The sequence below is a fragment of the Rosa rugosa genome, chromosome 5 (assembly GCF_958449725.1).
Source record: "Rosa rugosa chromosome 5, drRosRugo1.1, whole genome shotgun sequence".
NCBI classification, from domain to species: domain Eukaryota; kingdom Viridiplantae; phylum Streptophyta; class Magnoliopsida; order Rosales; family Rosaceae; genus Rosa; species Rosa rugosa.
In genome coordinates this window covers 15,587,526-15,606,238 of record NC_084824.1, presented here as the reverse complement: position 1 = coordinate 15,606,238, position 18,713 = coordinate 15,587,526, and the positions used below count along the sequence as shown (strand labels likewise).

General features: G+C 37.3%; 2 protein-coding genes across 6 annotated transcripts; both read left to right on the top strand.

Moving 5' to 3' along the window:
- Window positions 1–1,879: 1,879 nt before the first annotated feature.
- Window positions 1,880–13,159, top strand: LOC133710750 (uncharacterized). 4 transcript variants are annotated; one of them, XM_062136886.1, is made up of 24 exons: window positions 1,884–2,241; window positions 4,581–4,661; window positions 4,779–4,878; window positions 4,975–5,059; window positions 5,159–5,208; window positions 6,797–6,876; window positions 7,046–7,105; window positions 7,320–7,419; window positions 7,520–7,597; window positions 7,746–7,813; window positions 7,948–8,016; window positions 8,112–8,189; window positions 8,267–8,362; window positions 8,655–8,725; window positions 8,881–8,958; window positions 9,069–9,162; window positions 9,404–9,502; window positions 10,593–10,801; window positions 10,887–11,001; window positions 11,136–11,267; window positions 11,359–11,466; window positions 11,541–11,650; window positions 11,745–11,852; window positions 11,948–13,159. In XM_062136886.1, exons 1-24 carry the CDS (start codon window positions 2,197–2,199, stop codon window positions 12,471–12,473), a joined length of 2,640 nt encoding a protein of 879 aa, XP_061992870.1. In that variant the 5' UTR covers window positions 1,884–2,196; the 3' UTR covers window positions 12,474–13,159. The 4 variants fall into 4 exon arrangements, 2 of the variants coding, with proteins under 2 accessions (XP_061992871.1, XP_061992870.1); XR_009846841.1 differs by lacking the exons at window positions 10,887–11,001; window positions 11,136–11,267; window positions 11,359–11,466; ... (1 more) ...; window positions 11,745–11,852; window positions 11,948–13,159 and adding an exon at window positions 10,415–10,495 and having other exon boundaries at window positions 1,880–2,241; window positions 10,593–10,633; XM_062136887.1 differs by lacking the exons at window positions 10,887–11,001; window positions 11,136–11,267; window positions 11,359–11,466; ... (1 more) ...; window positions 11,745–11,852; window positions 11,948–13,159 and adding an exon at window positions 10,443–10,495 and having other exon boundaries at window positions 1,880–2,241; window positions 10,593–10,778.
- A 685-nt stretch (window positions 13,160–13,844) lies between these two features.
- On the top strand, window positions 13,845–15,820 carry LOC133710751 (outer envelope pore protein 16-2, chloroplastic). Of its 2 annotated transcripts, XM_062136889.1 has the most exons (7): window positions 13,845–13,978; window positions 14,119–14,335; window positions 14,475–14,552; window positions 14,751–14,782; window positions 15,169–15,202; window positions 15,294–15,361; window positions 15,473–15,820. In XM_062136889.1, the coding sequence occupies exons 2-7, from the start codon at window positions 14,140–14,142 to the stop codon at window positions 15,614–15,616; spliced, it is 552 nt and encodes a 183-aa protein (XP_061992873.1). In that variant the 5' UTR covers window positions 13,845–13,978; window positions 14,119–14,139; the 3' UTR covers window positions 15,617–15,820. The 2 variants fall into 2 exon arrangements, with proteins under 2 accessions (XP_061992873.1, XP_061992872.1); XM_062136888.1 differs by lacking the exon at window positions 13,845–13,978 and having other exon boundaries at window positions 14,043–14,335.
- The last annotated feature ends 2,893 nt before the right edge of the window (window positions 15,821–18,713 follow it).

Genomic DNA, 18,713 nt, shown 5'->3' with positions numbered 1-18,713 from the left:
ACAACCATTGAATAAATTTCGGAAAAATTCTCGAAAAATAATAACAAATTTCCGGGGCATCACAGTCAACCATTGATAGTTGGTGCATGTTTGAATACATATGATTAGTGGGAGCTCCTGTTATTATTCAGGATGTTCTCTCTTTGCTAATTGTTCGGGGTTTAGGCTTTACATCCCCCCTTTGTATTCAACAGTTTCATTAATGAAGACTTGAGGGCATCTGCACCAAAGGAAGTGAGCATCTACATCTCCGTCTCATTTATTCCTCTTTCTTTTACACTAATCTAACTAGGCTACAAGCATTAAAGATTAGCAACAGTTGCACTAATTACATTATTATATGTATTAGATATGCATGATGAGGTGACAACTAACGCTTTCTATATCTGTAGGATATATAGCACCGTATTATCTCCCTCAACTAAATTGATGCACCACCGCACCACGATTAGTTAAATAATAGTTCAATTTTGATAGTAGTCTAAGGTCGGTTTAAACACTTGTTCTGAGAAGAATTTAATTGAATTCAAAATATCTTCATAAGTCATGATAATCCCTAAATCTAAGGTACCACAAACAAGAATTTGGAATCAAAAACCCTTCACTGTACATGCTATATAGCACATACCAGTCATAAGATCACATTATCTAATAGGGGAGTGAAATTCACTCTCTCTAGTTTACAATCCACACTCCATGTTTTCTTTTTTAGTATCTTAACATCACATGTTTTACAATCCATACTGCAAAAAGACAAAATTTAATATACTAAAATAGAAACATGGAGTGTAGATTGTAAAATGAGGAGTGTGAATTTCATTCGCCTATCTATAACCCATTACCAGAAAATTAATGATAATTGTGTGGGTAGTGAAATCTCATTAACACATCCATTTTTTTTTTTTTACAGCATCTTTTCGGATTGTTCGTGGTATTTCAAAGGCTTCCTAGACCCAGAGATTAATCCGCTAAGGGGTTCGGATGGCCAACAGGGCATTAGCCCCTCTCTTGGCCACGTTTATAATTTAATGAATAACACTAAACCAACTCAGTGTTCAAACGCAAGACGTGTGAGTTCCACATCTTGAATATTATCATGGGGTAATTCATTGCATCCCCTGAACCACATACTGTGGTTATGCCCTAATTTTCAAACACATAATAGCTCATATTGACTCTTCATATATAGCTCATAAATTGACTCTTCAATTTTCGTTCTAGTAGTCAACAGAAATTGTATTCATTTGGGGTGTTTGTTCAAATCACACTAGAAATGCTTTGATCATATTAAATTTTTCAACTTGTTGATCGTCACATGTTGAATTCTGTTGATAACTACAGCTGTGGCTTTATTATAATCACCATTAATCCTTGCTAAAAGTCAAGTGAGTCCCAAATTTCAGCTTCAAAGAGTTTGCCAGTTCCCCAAGTTCGAACCTCAAATCCTTTCAAAGCCTAGAATCTCCCAGCACAGGAGGGATGGAATTTAAAACAAAAACTGTTTCTATAAAAAGCAAGCTCTAGGTTCACTCATTTTATGATTGTAACCCCTCTGGCTCTCTAATCGTAGCGCGCCACCTCACATCTCAACTAAATTATCCCAACCAAAAATGATCTAAGACTGAGAGGCGCGATACCGTCACAGCCGGGTTACTAAAACCAACCAATCAGAACCAACCGCGCGGGGACTTTCGGTAACAGGCAGGTGACCGACCCCGCTGGCAGAAATAGTTGGTGAGTACTCTCCCGCGAGTTGATCGCGAAAGGAAAGCGCGTGAGTGCGGGGTGGAATGGCAGAGTCGCAATTCGACGCGAAAACCAGGGACATAACGGGCAGAGAGCAATTTTCCAACATGCGTAATTGTATTCCCACTTTTCTTCTCTCTTATCGAAGGTCGGGGCATAGACACTTGCGCAGAGAAGAATAAAAAGCGGAGAGAGAGAGAGAGAGAGAGAGAGAGAGAGAGAGACTGAGAGACCCAGAGAGAGAGAGAAAACTCGAAGGTTCGCACTGCTACGTTAATGGCGGTTAGGGTTTTCTACTGATCCCCGGGAACCCTAATCACCCTTCCTCTTCTCCTTTGCCCCCAACTCAAAACCCTAATTCAACGTTTTTGTTGGTTCGAATCCTCAGCTCCGATTCAGTCTCTCACCCAATTTTGGCTCCAAATTCGAATCGCATAGGGAGGAGCTACCATGGGCGCTCCGGAAAAATCACAGGCCAACGCCAATTCGATGCAGGTGAGTTTGCTTTCTGCGAATTAGGAAGCTTAGCAATTTGACCTAGAATCGCACTCAATTAGGTGTTTTTGTTATTAGCTTGTTTTTGAGCTCGAGCTTGGTTCGTTTCAGTTTTCAATTGTAGATTTTTTCTTTTTCTTTTCTTTTCTTTCTGCATAACTTTGTGCACTGGACTAGTGGTCTGTTTCAAATTGGGGGCAGAGCTGGCAAAACTTTATTTGGGGCGTGTTAGCGTTTTGAGTTCAAATCCATTAGGCCTTCGGTGCGAAAAGTTGCTTCGTTCCTAATGTGCTGTGGAATCTTTGCTGTGCTCTGCAAACTGTTTTTGAAGTGGTGTACAAATCGTATTAGTTGGTTGGAGCTCTAAGAGTGTTGCAGTGAAGTGTCTGGCGCATTTCCATTGGAGAGTTTGAAACAATATATATAATATTTTTTATTTTATTTTTTTTAACGCACTTTGGTTTACTTTTAAAGCTCTTTTAATGTTGTTCATTGAAAAGGTGACCGTAAGTCTTTAAATGTCGTATCTGTAATGAGGTAGGAGTTTCATAAGTAGATGTAGCTACTTGACTTTTTGAGGGATGATTTGCAGTCAAACTATTGTCAAAGGTACTGCTAAGGGGCAAAGGTTTGCTCGTGTAATTAGAAATAGTGAAATCTTGAGGGGTCTCAGTGGTTTATTGGTTTATATTCCTTTATAAGTTGAAGGAGAACAATATTTGTCCAGTTTTCCCAGGGGACGATTTCAGCGGTAGTCATTTGTGGGATTGCCTGAGCACAAATCTTTTGGTGTGCACAGCTTGTCTGAGCTGCATATAAATCTTGATGTTATTGGACACTGAAAGGTGTCCTTCAGTGGTAGCCGTTTGTGGGAGTTCCCGAGCTCTATGTTTGACATCCTTCATTAATGAGCATTTTGAGCTTCATGCCAATATCCATACCTATGCTCTGGCCTAGTTTTGGTTTGGTTAACCTGTGGAAGGTGGCTTGCAGTTTAGTTTTATGGTAGTTTTTGGTTATTGGTGGTGTCTTTATCCTGCAACCATAAGATTTGGAAGAATGCTGTTTTAGTTGTCGTTTTGTTCGTGTGGAGTTATTGGTCTTCTATAGCAAATTACTTCATTAAGCGACAAGTTGCTGACGCGCGATTGTACAAATTTTCTATGTATTTCACTGTGCTAGAAAACTAGCTTTTGGACGGTTATAATTTCTTGTAATGATGACCTATTGTCGGAGGCTAATGTGAAAATCCTAATAACCATTTGAACTAGTGTGACATCCTGTGCATTGCTGAAATATAATGCGACTAATTGTATTTATCATGTTTATTAGATGGAAAGTAATAGAATTAATTTGAAGTTGTCTTATGGTAATTTTTCCGTCATTTCTTCTAAATTTAATTTCTATTTTGTCCAGGCCTTTATATTTCTATATGGATTGTGAGCTTTTAAAATTTTGACTACTAATATCATCCAATGGTTTTGGTAATTACCTCATTTATGGTTATAAAGATTCCATGATTATGGAATTAATGAATTTATTGAGGCACGAACATGTTATGGACATTTCGGCTTGGAAAACCTCGGAATAATTATGACATGATAATGCAGACTCCTGTACAGATCAAATTTTTTTTTTATGGTTTTACATTTAGTTCCATATGTGATGCATAAATAATTAGTTGTGGTATGTTCTCCTAAAATTACGTGGCAAACAATGTCCTTTAGCATACCTTACACAACAGTATATCTGACTTGATCCAAATCTAAATTTCAAAATACAAAAAGGGTTCTCCCAGAAGAAGAAGGAACTCCTCTGGATAGATGCTTCCAAATTTTCATTGTTGATGTCATCATTTCAGTCATTTTTGATGAAGAAAAAATTTTAGGCATTGTTCATTGCCAGTGTTATGTTCATGCCCATGACAATCAGCTTTGTAAATGTGTTTGATTGAACATATGGACACAAGGATGCAGTTTATACTACCTGTTATGTACCCTCCTGAATTGTAGTATTTATGTCACTCCTTATCACATCCACTTTGTCTCAACTGGATAGCTATTATGAGGACCTCTGCGTTTGACACACATATGCGTTTGTTTCATAGCATATATATTTTATGCACATCCTATTGGTATAACATTTCACTGCATTTGCTGTCTTTTGTCCCCTCTTCAACTGTAATTTTGATTGTGAAAGCGTTCTTCCTTTGTAGGGTAGTGTCAAAGAGCTAATGTGTATAACTCAAGCTAATCAAATAATGTTGTTCAAGGTGTTTTTTGTTTAAATTTAATGTAGTGTGTCATGTTTGTCTAATTCTTTTGTTTTGCAATTCTCAGCGTGTTAAGGTCTACCGTCTGAATGAAGATGGAAAATGGGATGATCAGGGAACTGGGCATGTCACTATTGACTATATGGAGGTTTGTTAATCTGATTGATTTTGGTCTGTGTTAATCTATAGAGATGAATGAATTTATGAAAATGATTGAATGAAACTGCTTTACATTTTGATTAAATTCAAAATTGTTGTAACACAGAGGTCTGAAGAACTGGGTTTGTTTGTTATTGATGAAGACGATAATGAGACATTACTTGTTCATCGTATCAGCTCAGATGATATTTACAGAAAGCAAGAAGGTATTTTTTGTTATAATTTTTTTTTCCTATTATAAGGTGTCCTCAAGTGGTCAGGATAGATGCTGAATTCTTCAATTTGGACTATCTTCTTTGCAGATACAATTATCTCATGGAGGGATCCTGAGTATTCTACGGAATTAGCACTCAGCTTCCAGGAATCTACTGGCTGCTCTTACATATGGTAACATCTGAATTATTTTTCCCTTGTTCTTCCTTATAATAAACCAGGTACTGAGTCTTGCATCTTCTGAAACCTCTAATTATTTGCTTTTCCATTCAGGGACAACATATGCAGTGTGCAAAGGAGTCTACATTTTAATTCTCTCAATAGTAAGTATCAGCTAGATTGTGTCACACTTCTGATCTTCCACTGGATGTATTTTTCTAATAAATTTTGCTCAAACATGTATTGCCCTTGTTGCTGTTGTTTGCATTTGAAAAACCTAACCTCAGCTAGGTCTTTATGCAGTTTCGGGCAGCTTTGTTAATTAACTATATAAAACTTCTCTAAGCAATTTAGATTCTTGTATTCTGCTTTGGAGCACATTACTCTTCCCCTATTGGATGTGAATCATGTCTTAAAGCTGTTTCTTGTCTGGCATTGACATTGGGTATCGGGCAGCTTTGTTCATTGACTATATAAAAACTTCTCCAAGCAATTCATATTCTCTTATTCTGCTTTGGAGCACATTCCCAGCCCCCTTTTGGATGTGAATCGTGTATTTAAAAGAATACCTCGTATTTCATATTTGTAATGTGAGGATATGTACTTAGATCAGTGAGTGTCACTAGTGGAATACAGGAATTACAGGGATTGAAGTTCCTGGTCATTACTGCGTCTGGCAAGATTTTTTCGCAACTTCTAGAAGAGTTCCACAATTTCTTTTTGACAAATTCTAGTAGCAGATCAGAAGCGTGTCACAATTTATTGTCCATGAAAGTTTGGAGCTAAAAGTTATACACCAGATTCATTTACTCTTTTTTTGGTTAGAATAGATTGATCACATTTTGGCTGCCTGCGGAAGGAATATTGTGTATGGAAGTTTTCTGATGCTTAAAACTTTTAGTGATTGTGTAAAGCTTTATCAGTATTAATTGCGTAATGTTGTCAGATGAGAGCTAAATACTGGTTAGTTGTTAAAGTGCGATGCAAAATCACTTCAAAAGAGATGCATCTATCTAGATGTTTATCCTCTTATGATTTATGAATATAATCTTGCTAATCATGAATTTATAATCATCAATTTTGGTTTGAATCAATGTCACCTGCCTTACGCGTGCGTCAATTTTTTGTTTTTTTTTTTTTGGCAAAAATTGATTATTTTAACTGAATGTTTTCCTCACCTACTTTTAGGGTGGGTTATCTTTCAGCTTTCTCTAACATGGAGGAGTTGTGGATACTGGTTTGGGATACTTAAAATAGTATAATAAATGTTATACCCATAACATTTGTATTTTCATTGTTGGAACATTTAATCAACGAAGAGCAAAATTTGGGATTTTGCAAAAATTTAACCCTAAGCCTGATTGGCTTAATTAATACTAATACTATTGTGTTTGGCCAGGAAGGGACTACTATTTGCTAGCCTGGCCATAATTGATAGTAAAAGTTTTAACGCTACCGACGTTCGTGGCTTTTGGAATGAATGATTGTATCTATTAAGCAGTGCTTTTAAATTATTTGAATAGGCTTTTATGTATAAGATGCTGTTATTGGTTACGGGAAGGATAAATGCTGTAGCATTTTTAGAGTGTGCACTGCTTGATTTTATTTGACCTCTTTTCCATTGTCTACCACTTGCTGTGCTGTCATCTATTCTGACTAAAATTGAATGTGGATTTTTTTCATGATGGCACCTTTTAATGCCACACAAGAATTGATTTGGAGATTATTTTCTAACTTTATTGGTATTTATAGATGAGACATTTCACAATGCAAACAGTGAGTTGAGGGAACTGCCTGCAGTTGAGCTATCTACACTTCCTTTAATCCTTAAGGTGTTATTCAGTTCTTTTGTATATTAAATTATTGTTTTCTATCTTTGCTGTTTTTATATTTTTGATTAATTTTCTATAGCTCACTAGATGATGTTCATTTACCCTAAAAACTTTCTTATGTTTCATCATACATGGGAAAGATGACAACGCATTTGGTTTTGTCTTGCAGACTGTGGCTGAGAGTGGCATTGCTGATCAGATGCGACTGACAGAACTGATATTAAGTGATGTAAGCTTCAAATGACTTTGTAGGTTTCTCATTTCATTAAGAAAGCAATTGTTAAAATAGGTCTACTGTACTCATCTTTATTCGTATAATTTGTGTCTTTGTAACTTTCCACTACAGCTTGTTAGTCATATTATAATTAGAATGTTGCTTTTTAGTTTTTACCGCGTTTTTTTTTTTTTTTCGTGATGGTTTTATTTTATTTTATTTGCACCAGCAAGATTTTTTCCGTAAGCTTATGGGCCTGTTTAGAATCTGTGAAGACTTGGAAAATGTTGATGGTCTTCACATGCTATACAAAATAGTAAGGGGGATCAGTAAGTATTCTTTTTACTCAATTTTATCCACAGAATATTGCACTTAAATAGAAGAATTTCTTATGTTATTTTTTACTAATGATGTGTTTTCTACCTGCAGTTCTGCTGAATAGTCCTCAGATCTTTGAGAAAATATTTGGTGATGATTTAATCATGGACATAATTGGTTCCCTTGAGTGTGAGTTTCGTTGTTGGTTTATGTTCTCTTATCACAAGCTTCCCTTTTGAAAATTAGTGGTAGCGTGGTTGGTTGATTGGTTCTTAGTTCATTAGGTTTCACTTCTATTTGAATGATGATGCTGAATTACTTGAAATTTTGGTTGCAGATGATCCTGAAGTACCTCAAGTCCAACATTACCGTAACTTTCTAAAAGAGCATGTTGTTTTCAAAGAGGTAAAAATTTGCTTCCGTCATGTTATTGGGATTTGATGGCAAGGGCAGGGGTGGTTGGAGGCATTTTGACATACATGACAGTTGGTTTTCCTTTTCCCTATATGTAATGCTATTTGTTAACCCACTTTGTGTAGGCCATACCGATTAAAGATTCCTTGGTTCTGTCAAAGATACACCAGACATACAAAGTTGGTTATTTAAAGGTTTGGATGTTTTATGTGTATCCTGTCTATCTCTGTTTATTATTTTTTTTTTTTTGGCTTTGGTGGAAATATTTACCCTGCACTACTTCTTCTAGGATGTTGTCTTGGCTAGAGTGTTGGATGAGGGCACAGTTGCAAATCTCAATTCAATAATTCATGGAAATAATGCTATCGTAAGAGTTTACTACTCATCCTTTAAACATATCAATCTCTATGTGATGTTATGCCTAATTTTCTTGTTCTGTTATAGGTTGTTTCTCTGCTAAAGGACGACAGTACCTTTATTCAGGAATTGTTTGCTAGGTTAAGGTCACCATCCACCTCCGCAGAATCGAAGAAGAATTTGGTAATCCTTTATTCTGTTAGTACTCTTTCATTTGGTTCTATGAAACTTTCAATATGTTCATAGAATGAAATCAAATTATAGTTAATTGTCTTGTCAATAAACTATTTGTGTAGTTACTGTTTTGATATCATTATAATTTACCGAATTTAGTAGGCAGGATTTTGATGTGGTCAACGTAATTGTGGTGATGACATTTGACATTTGAGTTTAGTAGCTTTGGAGTCTGTGGCTGTAGTTCATTGCTTATCTGTACCTGACCAAGTCTCGTGTTTTCTTCTCTTTTACAATGCAGGTATATTTCTTGCATGAGTTTTGTAGTCTAAGCAAGAGCCTGCAGATGGTTCAGCAGCTTCGGCTATTTAGGTTCGCAGTTCTGAAATCGTATTTATTGACCTGTCATTATCTTTCATAGCCCTGCCTTTTGTTTGGCTGTTAATCTTTTCGATGTCTAGCAAAATATAAAGATTTGCTCGAGGAATGTTTTTGTTTCTAACAGTTGAAGCACAAATTTTTTGTAGGGATCTTATGAATGAAGGAATCTTTGACATTGTGAGTGATGCTTTGCAGAGTCAAGACAAAAAGCTTGTATTAACTGGGTAAATCATGATATTAAGTATTTGTCTTCTTCATAAGTCTGCCTCTTCTTGCTCTCCGTTCATTTATCCTTGTATGCCTTCCTCACAACAAGTGATTATGATGGATGCAGGACAGATATTCTCAATCTTTTCATGAACCAGGACCCAAACCTTCTGCGTACCTATGTTGTTCGCCAGGAAGGAATTCCACTTTTAGGTCTCTTGGTATGTACCTGTTAATTAATGATTTGTCATATGCAATGTTGTGCATTAAAACTACAAACATGTGTGTATCACTCCTTACCACACCTAGCAAATGATTTAAAGGTGGATTTTAAATAGATGGGATGTTTTATGGCATGACAAGTCATATTAAGATCAATGGTACATTGTATATATGTATTATTTTTTTAGTAAGCATGTTTCTGTTCCCCTGTCAATTTAATATTTAATTTTCTACTTGCAGGTTAAAGGAATGATTACAGATTTCGGAGACAACATGCACTGCCAGTTCCTTGAAATTCTTCGTAGTCTACTAGATTCATACACATTGTCAGGAGCACAGGTAAAGTTTTATTGTACTTTTGTGTTTGAATGTTTAACTATATACATAAGTAGGGCAAGAAATATGTAGTTACAGTTCTGCTTATTCGTGTGTGTATGCATGAATTGTGCATGGTCAGTTGAGTCATCACCGAACTGCACTATATGGCAATCACTCTTTAGGTGACCTCATCTGCAGTCAACTTGCAATCTAATGCTGTGGATTCATCATTCTTCTCCTCATTTGTTCTTATTTATATAAACATTCTTTAGTCCAATGCCAAACTGCTCCCTTGTGATTAAGATTCATCCTACCGTCATTGACTTCTAGGTTCATGTGGGTTGGAGCTTGACATACATTGTATGTGCATGTGTATATTTATCTCTTTTCCAGACATTTTTTTAATTCTCGTTGTCGACATTTTGCAATGATAGTTGTCTGTTTTACCATTTGATGGATTCTTACCTCCCAAGTAAGATTGCCATCAGAGACATTATGAGTGATATTAGAAGTATATGAGAGGCTTTCTGACTTGGGTTTTGAGTCATTTTAGAGGCTTTCTGCCTTCGGTTTTGAGTCATTTTAGGGGAAATAACCTTTTTCTAGTTTCTAGTTATTGCATTAATCAAATATATTTTTTTTGTTGTGAACCTTAACTTCTGGATAGCTGTACCCATCGTTTTTTCTTTTTGGGTAATGATTTTGCTTCACTTTTCAGTGGAGGAGTGCTTTAATTGTTTATTTCATTAATCAAATTCACCACATTCAAATCTATGTTGGTTGTTACTTTTCCTGACTCAATTGGTTCTGGGTCTATTTTGGTTATTTTACTTTGATGACTTCAGTGGCAGAATTGTAGAAGCTTTATATGTTTGCTTATGTAGGGGAACTTTCTTTTTAGAGTCTACAATACATCCCAAGTTTATTTTGCAGGTGTAACATTGTGAATGTTGATTTGTAGTTTATTATATTTCTGCTGAATTGTTGGAAAAATCTTGTCAGTAAAACTTGCACGTAAGGAATAATTTCTTTTCGATGCTTCTTATTTTTGCCTATACCTGGATCACTTGGTTATTGAGTTTGTCTTATCTTGTCTTACTTTTGTACACAGAGGGATACAATCATCGAGATTTTCTATGAGAAGCATCTGGGTCAGTTGATTGATGTTATAACAGCGTCATGTCCTTCTGAAGGGAATGCTCAGTCGTCTTCATGCTCTGGTGAAAGAGTAGAACCTCCGACTGTCGCGAAGCCTGAAGTACTGTCAAACATATGCGAATTGCTTTGCTTTTGTGTTCTACACCATCCATACAGAATAAAGTAATATTTTGGACTCTCTGCAAACTTCAGAATTGATGTCCACTGCTGACTTATAACGTGGAATGTTTGGCTTTTGTCATTGCAGGTGTAACTTTCTTCTAAATAATGTTATAGATAAAGTTTTGCTGCTTACACAAAGAAGGGAAAAATATCTAGTTGTTGCTGCAGTTAGATTTGTTCGCACCATACTTTCCCGTCATGTGAGTTTAATTTTGTTTTAGCATTGTTGCACTCTCTCTCTCTCTCTCCCTCTCTACTGCCTTGGATACTCATTATCTTTTCTCTTGCTCGAGTTATTGATCAACATTTACAATAATAATGTTCTGAACTGCAGGATGAACATCTGATAAATCATATCGTGAGGAACAACCTTCTCAAACCAATTATCGATGCATTTGTTGGTAATGGCAATCGATATAACCTGCTAAACTCAGCTGTTTTGGAACTTTTTGAGTACATCCGGAAGGTGCCAATTTTTTTCAGACCTTAGTATTTTGGAACTTCAATGTGTATTCCGTTGTGTTGGTTCATATAAATGTATTTTTCTTTTTCTGCAGGAAAATCTGAAATCTTTGGTTAAATACTTGGTTGATTCATTCTGGATTCAGTTGGTCAAATTTGAGTATTTGTCGTCCGTTCACTCTCTAAAAGTTAAACATGAGCAGGTACTATGCTCCTTCTGGATTTTCTCCAACATATATTGTAACTTGTAAGATGTCGTATCTGACTATTTTTGCAGTTCCTAGAAAGTTTTGGAACGAAAGGAACCGTTAATGTGTCGGACAATAGAAAACGAGGTGATGAGCGTGCTTTGGAGAAAGAAGAAGAAGACTATTTTAATGAGGACAGGTATGTCTTTTGTGTTGAACTTCTGTATGAGTATTGACACTGGTTTTTGCTGCTAAAATTTCACTAACAGAGCTAAATGTGGAGCTTTTACTAGTGATGAAGAAGACACAGCATCTGCATCCATGTCAAATACCCAAAAAGTACAGACACAACCTCAAGCTGTTTTATCCAATGGAGTTGCTGCAAGCCAACCTCCATCCAGGTATTGCCTGCTCTAGTGTAGAGGATGGAAGGATTGCATTTTTAGAATACTTTTTGTATACGGGCCACATGTTCACGTTGATTTTTGTGTCCAAGGTCTGTTGGGCTGGTAGACTATGATGACGATGAGGATGACGAAGACTACAAGCCACCGCCCAAGAAGCAGCCTGATACTTCTGAGGAGGATGAAGGAACAATGGAGTCCCTTAAGTTGAAGAGGAAATTGGCTTCTAAGGATAGGGAGCCTGAGCTAACAAAGAGGCAACGGTTGGGTAAAAACCCAAAGCCAAAAGAAAGTGTTTTTGCTGCTTTTTGTACAACTCTAAGCCAGTCGGGGCTACCAAATAAGAAAGCTGCAATCAGTATGCATTCTAGTCGAACAGCTGATGGGGTTAAGAACTCAGATGATGAGAAGCATCAAGAGAATGATAGTGCTGCTTCTAGAAGCTGTTCCAATAACAACAGTTCAGATGAGGAGGATCGTAAGGAGAATGAGCCTGCTAGTTCTAGAGGCTCCTCTGATTGCTTGCATGGCACTTTGGAGAATAGACAGTTGGGCGCAGAGGACTGCCCGTTGATACCACCGAAATCCTCACCGGAAATGGCTGTAAATGGGTCGTAAGTTATTTTTCGGAACTATAATAGCCGTTGAGGTTATTTGTTTGTGCTCTTTATTCAACTTGCGAATGTGCTTGGCTCTAGAAAGTGGTCCCAGGCAAACATACGTTGGAAGAGAAGGAGTGAACTGACAGAAGAGGATGAATTTGGTCTATGGCTTCCATCGCGATGGTAGGAGCAAATACTGTATAGTGCCATCGCAGGGGCGGAAAGATGAAAAGAAAATCATACTCACAATGTGGGCCATATCTACTCTTCACTTGGCCTTTTGAGGCTTGCAGTATTTGCTTATGTAAAACATATCATCAGCATTGACTTTCTATATCCAATTTTCTCTTTGCTTTTCTTCACAAGTTGCTCGCTTGATTTTGCTCATTTTTGGCTTTGTGATAGAAAGGGCACAAATATGTGCACCATGTAGTGCTCGCCCCTTTGACAAGTTGTGTTTTTGGTGGTTGTGGTTACTATAGAGATGGAAGGGGGGGTTAGCGAGTGGTTAGAGGCCAATATTCCGAAATGTAGGAGTGAAGTTCATTTTGTAGATTAATGTACATTAGTTATTGACCATATAATTATGGGAAAAAGCCTTTTGGAAGGATGTATCCCTCAAGTGTATTGAAGCCCAAAACAGGTGCAGTAATTGTAACTTGTATTTGATTTCTTCCACTTGGGTACTCTTTGGAATTGAAATTTTGTGTCGCCTGCCGTGTTTGGTTTTTGAATGAGCATGAGAAGTACAGAATGGAATCAATTGATAACCAATGTTACTATCCATGATTCAGGTTACATTGCACAGTTCTTGTCCACTCTTTAGTATATCCTAGAATCTTGATACTCGACGGTAGTAGCTAATGTTGGCGCTATAGCCTATAGGATAATCTTTGAAGGTGGGAGCTAATAGGGACTTCTCAACTTCATAGAATTATATTTGAAGTGCCAGTCACATACGAAGCTTGAAATCTCTTAAATCATGGTAAAAGTTCTTTGATGGAATAGCTGCATTGCACCCTGTTGGTTCTATACTTTGCAGTTGCAAAAGGCTCCTTCCTGGAATAGCTGCATATTTGTAGATATAACGCTTATGTCCCTCCCTCCCAGACAATTCCAAACACGTCCCTTCCTTGATCGGGATGATCTCTATGAAGTTACTAAAATGCAACTCAAAAAAGAAAGAAATTGTTCTTTTCATGAACAATAATACGGAGTAACCAATCATATATTCTTTGCTAATTGATACATGTTAGAATACATAGATTTTGTGAAAATTTCTGATATATTGCTGGATATTCTCTTGATCTTCTTATATTGTACAGTTTCATTAACCTGCACCAACTCTCTCTCTCTCTCTGTTTTTTTTTGTTCGAAAATCAGTTTGTGGATACGGTGCGGTTCGATCGGTTTGAAAGCCGAGAAGACAGACCAGACAGGTGGCAGTAGAAGCAGTTCGGAAGAGTCGCCACGAATGGCGCAGTGCGGTTAAGCTGGAAAAAGGACACGTAGAGGTAGTAGGTAAGATACGTGTCCACGCTGACTTGCTCCAAGGCTCACACTCACTCACCCTCTTCTTCATCTTTCATAAATCATAACTAGCTAGCTCTATTCCTTTCTCTATCTCATATCTGTTACTTGAACGTTGTTCATCTCATCAGAGAGGCCAGTAAGGATCGAAGATGTTGGGTAGCGTCAACACTCATATCGAGGCTTCATCAAAGCCGTCGTCGTTCGAGTTCCCTGGATTCGACAAGGGTGGCATGTTCGACCTCGGCCACCCTCTCCTCAACCGCATCGCCGAGAGCTTTGTCAAAGCCGCTGGGATCGGAGCTATTCAGGCTGTCTCACGTGAGGCTTATTTCACTGCCACTGAAGGTATATGCAATCCTAGCTAGCTAGCCTCTTCTTCTCCTCCGGATTAACTTCCTGCTTAATTCCCTTTTCATCATTAATTCTTGTCATTCTGCATTACCACCTTGATCGTTGAACCGTGTGTTGAATATTTGTTATCTAGCTTCAGGACTTGATTCAACTAGTGGAATTCCGCCGGAAATTTCAGGCCACAAAAAGAATCGCTTCCCAAACCTCAGAGGTACCTTTCTCGATCTCTTCTGTCATGCATGCTTCTTTATTTTATCTTCAACTCCAAGTCTTGATTCGAACTAGTGCTTGGTTTTAATCCGAGTCATTTTTCTAATGGATGAATAATTAAGAGTGGCCAGACATCAATTGGTTATATTTGATATTTAGGGTGCCTTTCTAGCTAAGTGGTTGTTTATGTTCTTTGCAGGGGATAACAACAGAAAATCTCTTGAAGCTATGGTGAGTTCGAAACCTAACAATCAAACACGTACTCATTGTGAATCATATTGCACATGAGAACTCATGGGATGAATTCACAAATCATAGTGTGGCCGGATCAAACTGTGTTCGGTTATAAGACAAATAAGTATGGAGTTAATTGATTATTAATCTGATGTGTATTTCACCATTTGTTCAGCTAAGCTCTGCCACATTGGTATTGTGTCACCTAAGTTTTGCCTTCTTTATATTCGTACTCTTTGTTGTATTATTCTGCTCTGGCCTTGCAACCGATTGATCTAGTTTCCTAGCTTGTGCCAGTGGTGATTTGGTTTACTTTTCTGAACTCTGAGTTAGATTAATTGGATTGGTAGTCACTGATTTGGGATCAAAACGTTTACTTTCAGGTGAAGCACACTGGAAAGGAATCTTTACAATGGGGTGAGTGCATCGTTTTTTAACATGAATGGTATTTCTAGCCTGAAATTCACATATATGAATTTTGGGAGCTAATACCTTATTTACATTGCAGGGCTAGCTGCAGGGGTGTACTCAGGCCTCACTTATGGACTGAAGGAGGCTCGTGGAGCCCATGACTGGGTAATGCTTCATTTTTCTTTCTATTTCTGGGTTAGAGCTTGCAGCGGGAAAACTGGAGTTTCTAATGCCTACCTATGGCACTTAAAACTGTCATTGCCTGGTTTCGTGCAGAAAAACAGTGCAGTTGCAGGAGCAATTACCGGTGTGGCTCTGGCACTCACATCGGACAGTTCCTCTCATGAGCAGATTGTGCAATGTGCTATCACTGGAGCTGCCATTTCCAGTGCTGCAAATCTTCTCTCTGGAATATTTTAGGCTGCTATATAATTGCTGATGATCGGGTCATATAGTCCCAAAGTTAGCTGCTTCCTATATAATTAAGCCATAGAGATGTAGACTTTTCCATCTCTTGTTCAAGAACTCTCAACTTTTTAGGGTTTTTGCTTTTGGAATATTGGTTATGAACTTGTGATCACAGAAGGTCTTTCCCTTGCTTAGCACCTTTTTCCTTGATTGTTACTAGGAATTGCCCCCGTGCGATGCTGCGGGCATGTTTTTTTCCTGCAAATTTCGTATGTAATAGTCTTTTTTTTCACAAATTTTGTGCGTAACACAGTTGCAATCATAAGCTAAGACACAGTAGCTCAGAATTTTATATCTATAAATGAGATAATCATATGTAGATGATGCCACTACGGAAAGAGGCTTCACTAACAAAATTTGTGCTGTAGTTTTATTGATATGCTTACATAAGTTACAATTGTAGTAGAAATCGATCACTCAAGTGATCATAGAATATAAAGAGATCACCAACTGCACAATTATGTGTGATTAACAATATCATATGTTAGCTAAGGTCTCATACCCGTATCCTCCCGGAATCAAAGTTATCGAAACTGCAACATTTAATTACCATCAAAATCACTAACAATCACAAACATTTGTACTAATGTTGAAAAGATAAATTGAAATTGATACAAACCAAAGTCCCAATTTTGTTGACGTCAGATTTTTGTTTAAGATGAAATCGAAACATAAAAGATGATGGGGCACATGCAAAAGATAATTATTAGAAGAGTTTTTCCCCTCAGACAGGTCAAAATTTTCATGAACCGGACCGAATGATACCCAACCTTTCAAAGTGACCAAAATGGTACCTGAACTTTCAAAATGTGACCAAATGGATAACTCCGTTAAATTTTCGTCACTTTACTGTTAGCGTAGCTCATGTGCCGCGCATGTGACTCAAAATTAAGGTAAAAAGATCATAACACCCCTAAATCATTGATCTGATATATTTCCACCATCTCTCATAGTCTACCTCTAATTTTCGCTCCAAATATTCCCGCCAAACATATACTTTTTTTTTTCTTCTTCTTCCCTTTTTCCTGAGAAGCCTTTGGGTTCCCCTTGACAAAGTCAAAAAAAAAAAAAAAGTTTAATAATATGACATGAAAGTCTCAAAATTTGTTCAAATGTCATGCACTTAATCCAAACATTCCAATACCTTCTGCTAAAATACTATATCGTAGTTCCATATCCCAAAAGGCCAAAAGCATAACATAGTTTAATAAGTACCAAATACCAAATAATATCCAAACATAATTAAGCAAGGCATAATTGTCTGCCTCAATAAACATAACAAAATACATTTCAATAGGCTAACAACAAAACCAAAAATTAAGCATAAAATGTTTAGGAATCCTAATTCCAAAATCGAAAACAAACTCTATATAAGCTACTTGCAATTTATGATATGGTTATCTATTTATTATTTTTTCATAATTTTATTTATTATATGTAATTTATTTTAATTAAAATTAGCTAATATATCTTAGCGTACCGCGTACTCGTACCGCAACGTTCCCCGTTTCATGTAACTTTGGGCTGACCAAACTTATTACTCGCTGGAAGCTGATGTTCTACAGACATGTCACAGCGCGCAAGAGATATGTGATACTTCCAAACATCAGAATACAACTTGATCCAGATTATAAGGACGAATATTATTGGAAGATACATGTGGTGAAAATACAGGACAAACTTGGAAGGCTCCACTATATTGGATCGCTTAACGGCACCCTGTTCGATAGCTTTGTCGAGAAGCTTCGATGCTATGTGACTGTCCCTATAGAACACATTGGCGATGAACAGGGCTTCATAGATGGATCGAGATTCGTCTGGTTGAATGAGCTGGGAAGGTATGTGCATGTTGTTAGACTGGATAGAGATTCAGAAGATGTGGATGCAACATGGCGATTGTGCTGCTGTTATTCAAAAAGGATGGTCTATTCCCTCTGTAGGTGAACCTATGCAGCAAGTTGGATTGAAAATTGGTTCAACTGGCAGGCTATTGATGGAATGGGATGCAGGAACATTTCGGTAGAGAAAAACTGAGATGCATCTCTTGCAATCTAAGATGGATATGTTGATGAAACTCCCTTATGATCCGGTTCATTTTGAACAACATAAAACTCTCCAGTTTAGATATAATGAACTTTTATCTTTGGATGAAGCTTATTGGCTTCAGAGGTCAAGGGTGTTATGGTTGAAAGAAGGGGATCGTAATTCAGCCTTCTTCCACAGGAAAGCGTCTAACAGGCGCAGTCGCAATAAGGTGGTAGGCATCACTGATTTGGGAGGACAATGGCAAACTGATCCTGCACAAGTGGCTTCAGTTTTTGTTGATTACTATGAAAATATTTTTCATTCTGAAGGTTCTGACCCTTCAATTTTAGGATAAATGCAAACAGTTGCAACGGATGAAATCAAATGATGCCAACTTCTGACGCCAACCGTTCGCGTTAACCTCTATCTATGGATGAACCAAGAGCCCGGTTTGATTAAATCTGGTTTTATTTTTTGCATAAGTATTCAATTTTCGGATAAATGCAAACAGTTTCAACAGATGAAATCAAACGATGCCAACCGTACGCGTTAACCTCTTTATATGGACGAACCAAGAGCCCAGTTTGATTAAATCTGGTTTTATTTTTTGCATCAGTGTTCAATTTTCAGATAAATGCAAACAGTTGCAACAGATGAAATCAAATGATGCCAACCGCTGACGCCAACCGTTCTCGTTAACCTCTATATATGGACGAACCAAGAGCCTGGTTTGATTAAATATGGTTTTATTTTTTTCATCAGTATTCATTTTTCGGATAAATGAAAACAGTTGCAACGGATGAAATCAAACGATGCCAACCGCTGACGCCAACCGTTTGCGTTAACCTCTATATATGGATGAACCAAGAGCCCGGTTTGATTAAATCTGGTTTTATTTTTTGCATCAGTATTCAATTTTCGGATAAATGCAAACAGTTGCAACGGATGAAATCAACGATGCTAACCGCTGACGCCAACCGTTCGCGTTAACCTCTATATATGGACGAACCAAGGTCATCGTTAA

What these genes read in the sequence shown, in the direction of transcription:
- LOC133710750 (XM_062136886.1), top strand. Translation starts at nt 2,197, where the DNA reads ATGGGCGCTCCGGAAAAATCACAGGCCAACGCCAATTCGATGCAG. An exon ending in AAAAAGCTTGTATTAACTGG is followed by an intron (nt 8,959 to 9,068) that starts GTAAATCATGAT and finishes TGATGGATGCAG; the next exon opens with GACAGATATTCTCAATCTTT. An exon ending in TTCCACTTTTAGGTCTCTTG is followed by an intron (nt 9,163 to 9,403) that starts GTATGTACCTGT and finishes TTCTACTTGCAG; the next exon opens with GTTAAAGGAATGATTACAGA.
- LOC133710751 (XM_062136889.1), top strand. Translation starts at nt 14,140, where the DNA reads ATGTTGGGTAGCGTCAACACTCATATCGAGGCTTCATCAAAGCCGTCG. An exon ending in TCGCTTCCCAAACCTCAGAG is followed by an intron (nt 14,553 to 14,750) that starts GTACCTTTCTCG and finishes TGTTCTTTGCAG; the next exon opens with GGGATAACAACAGAAAATCT. An exon ending in CTCGTGGAGCCCATGACTGG is followed by an intron (nt 15,362 to 15,472) that starts GTAATGCTTCAT and finishes GGTTTCGTGCAG; the next exon opens with AAAAACAGTGCAGTTGCAGG.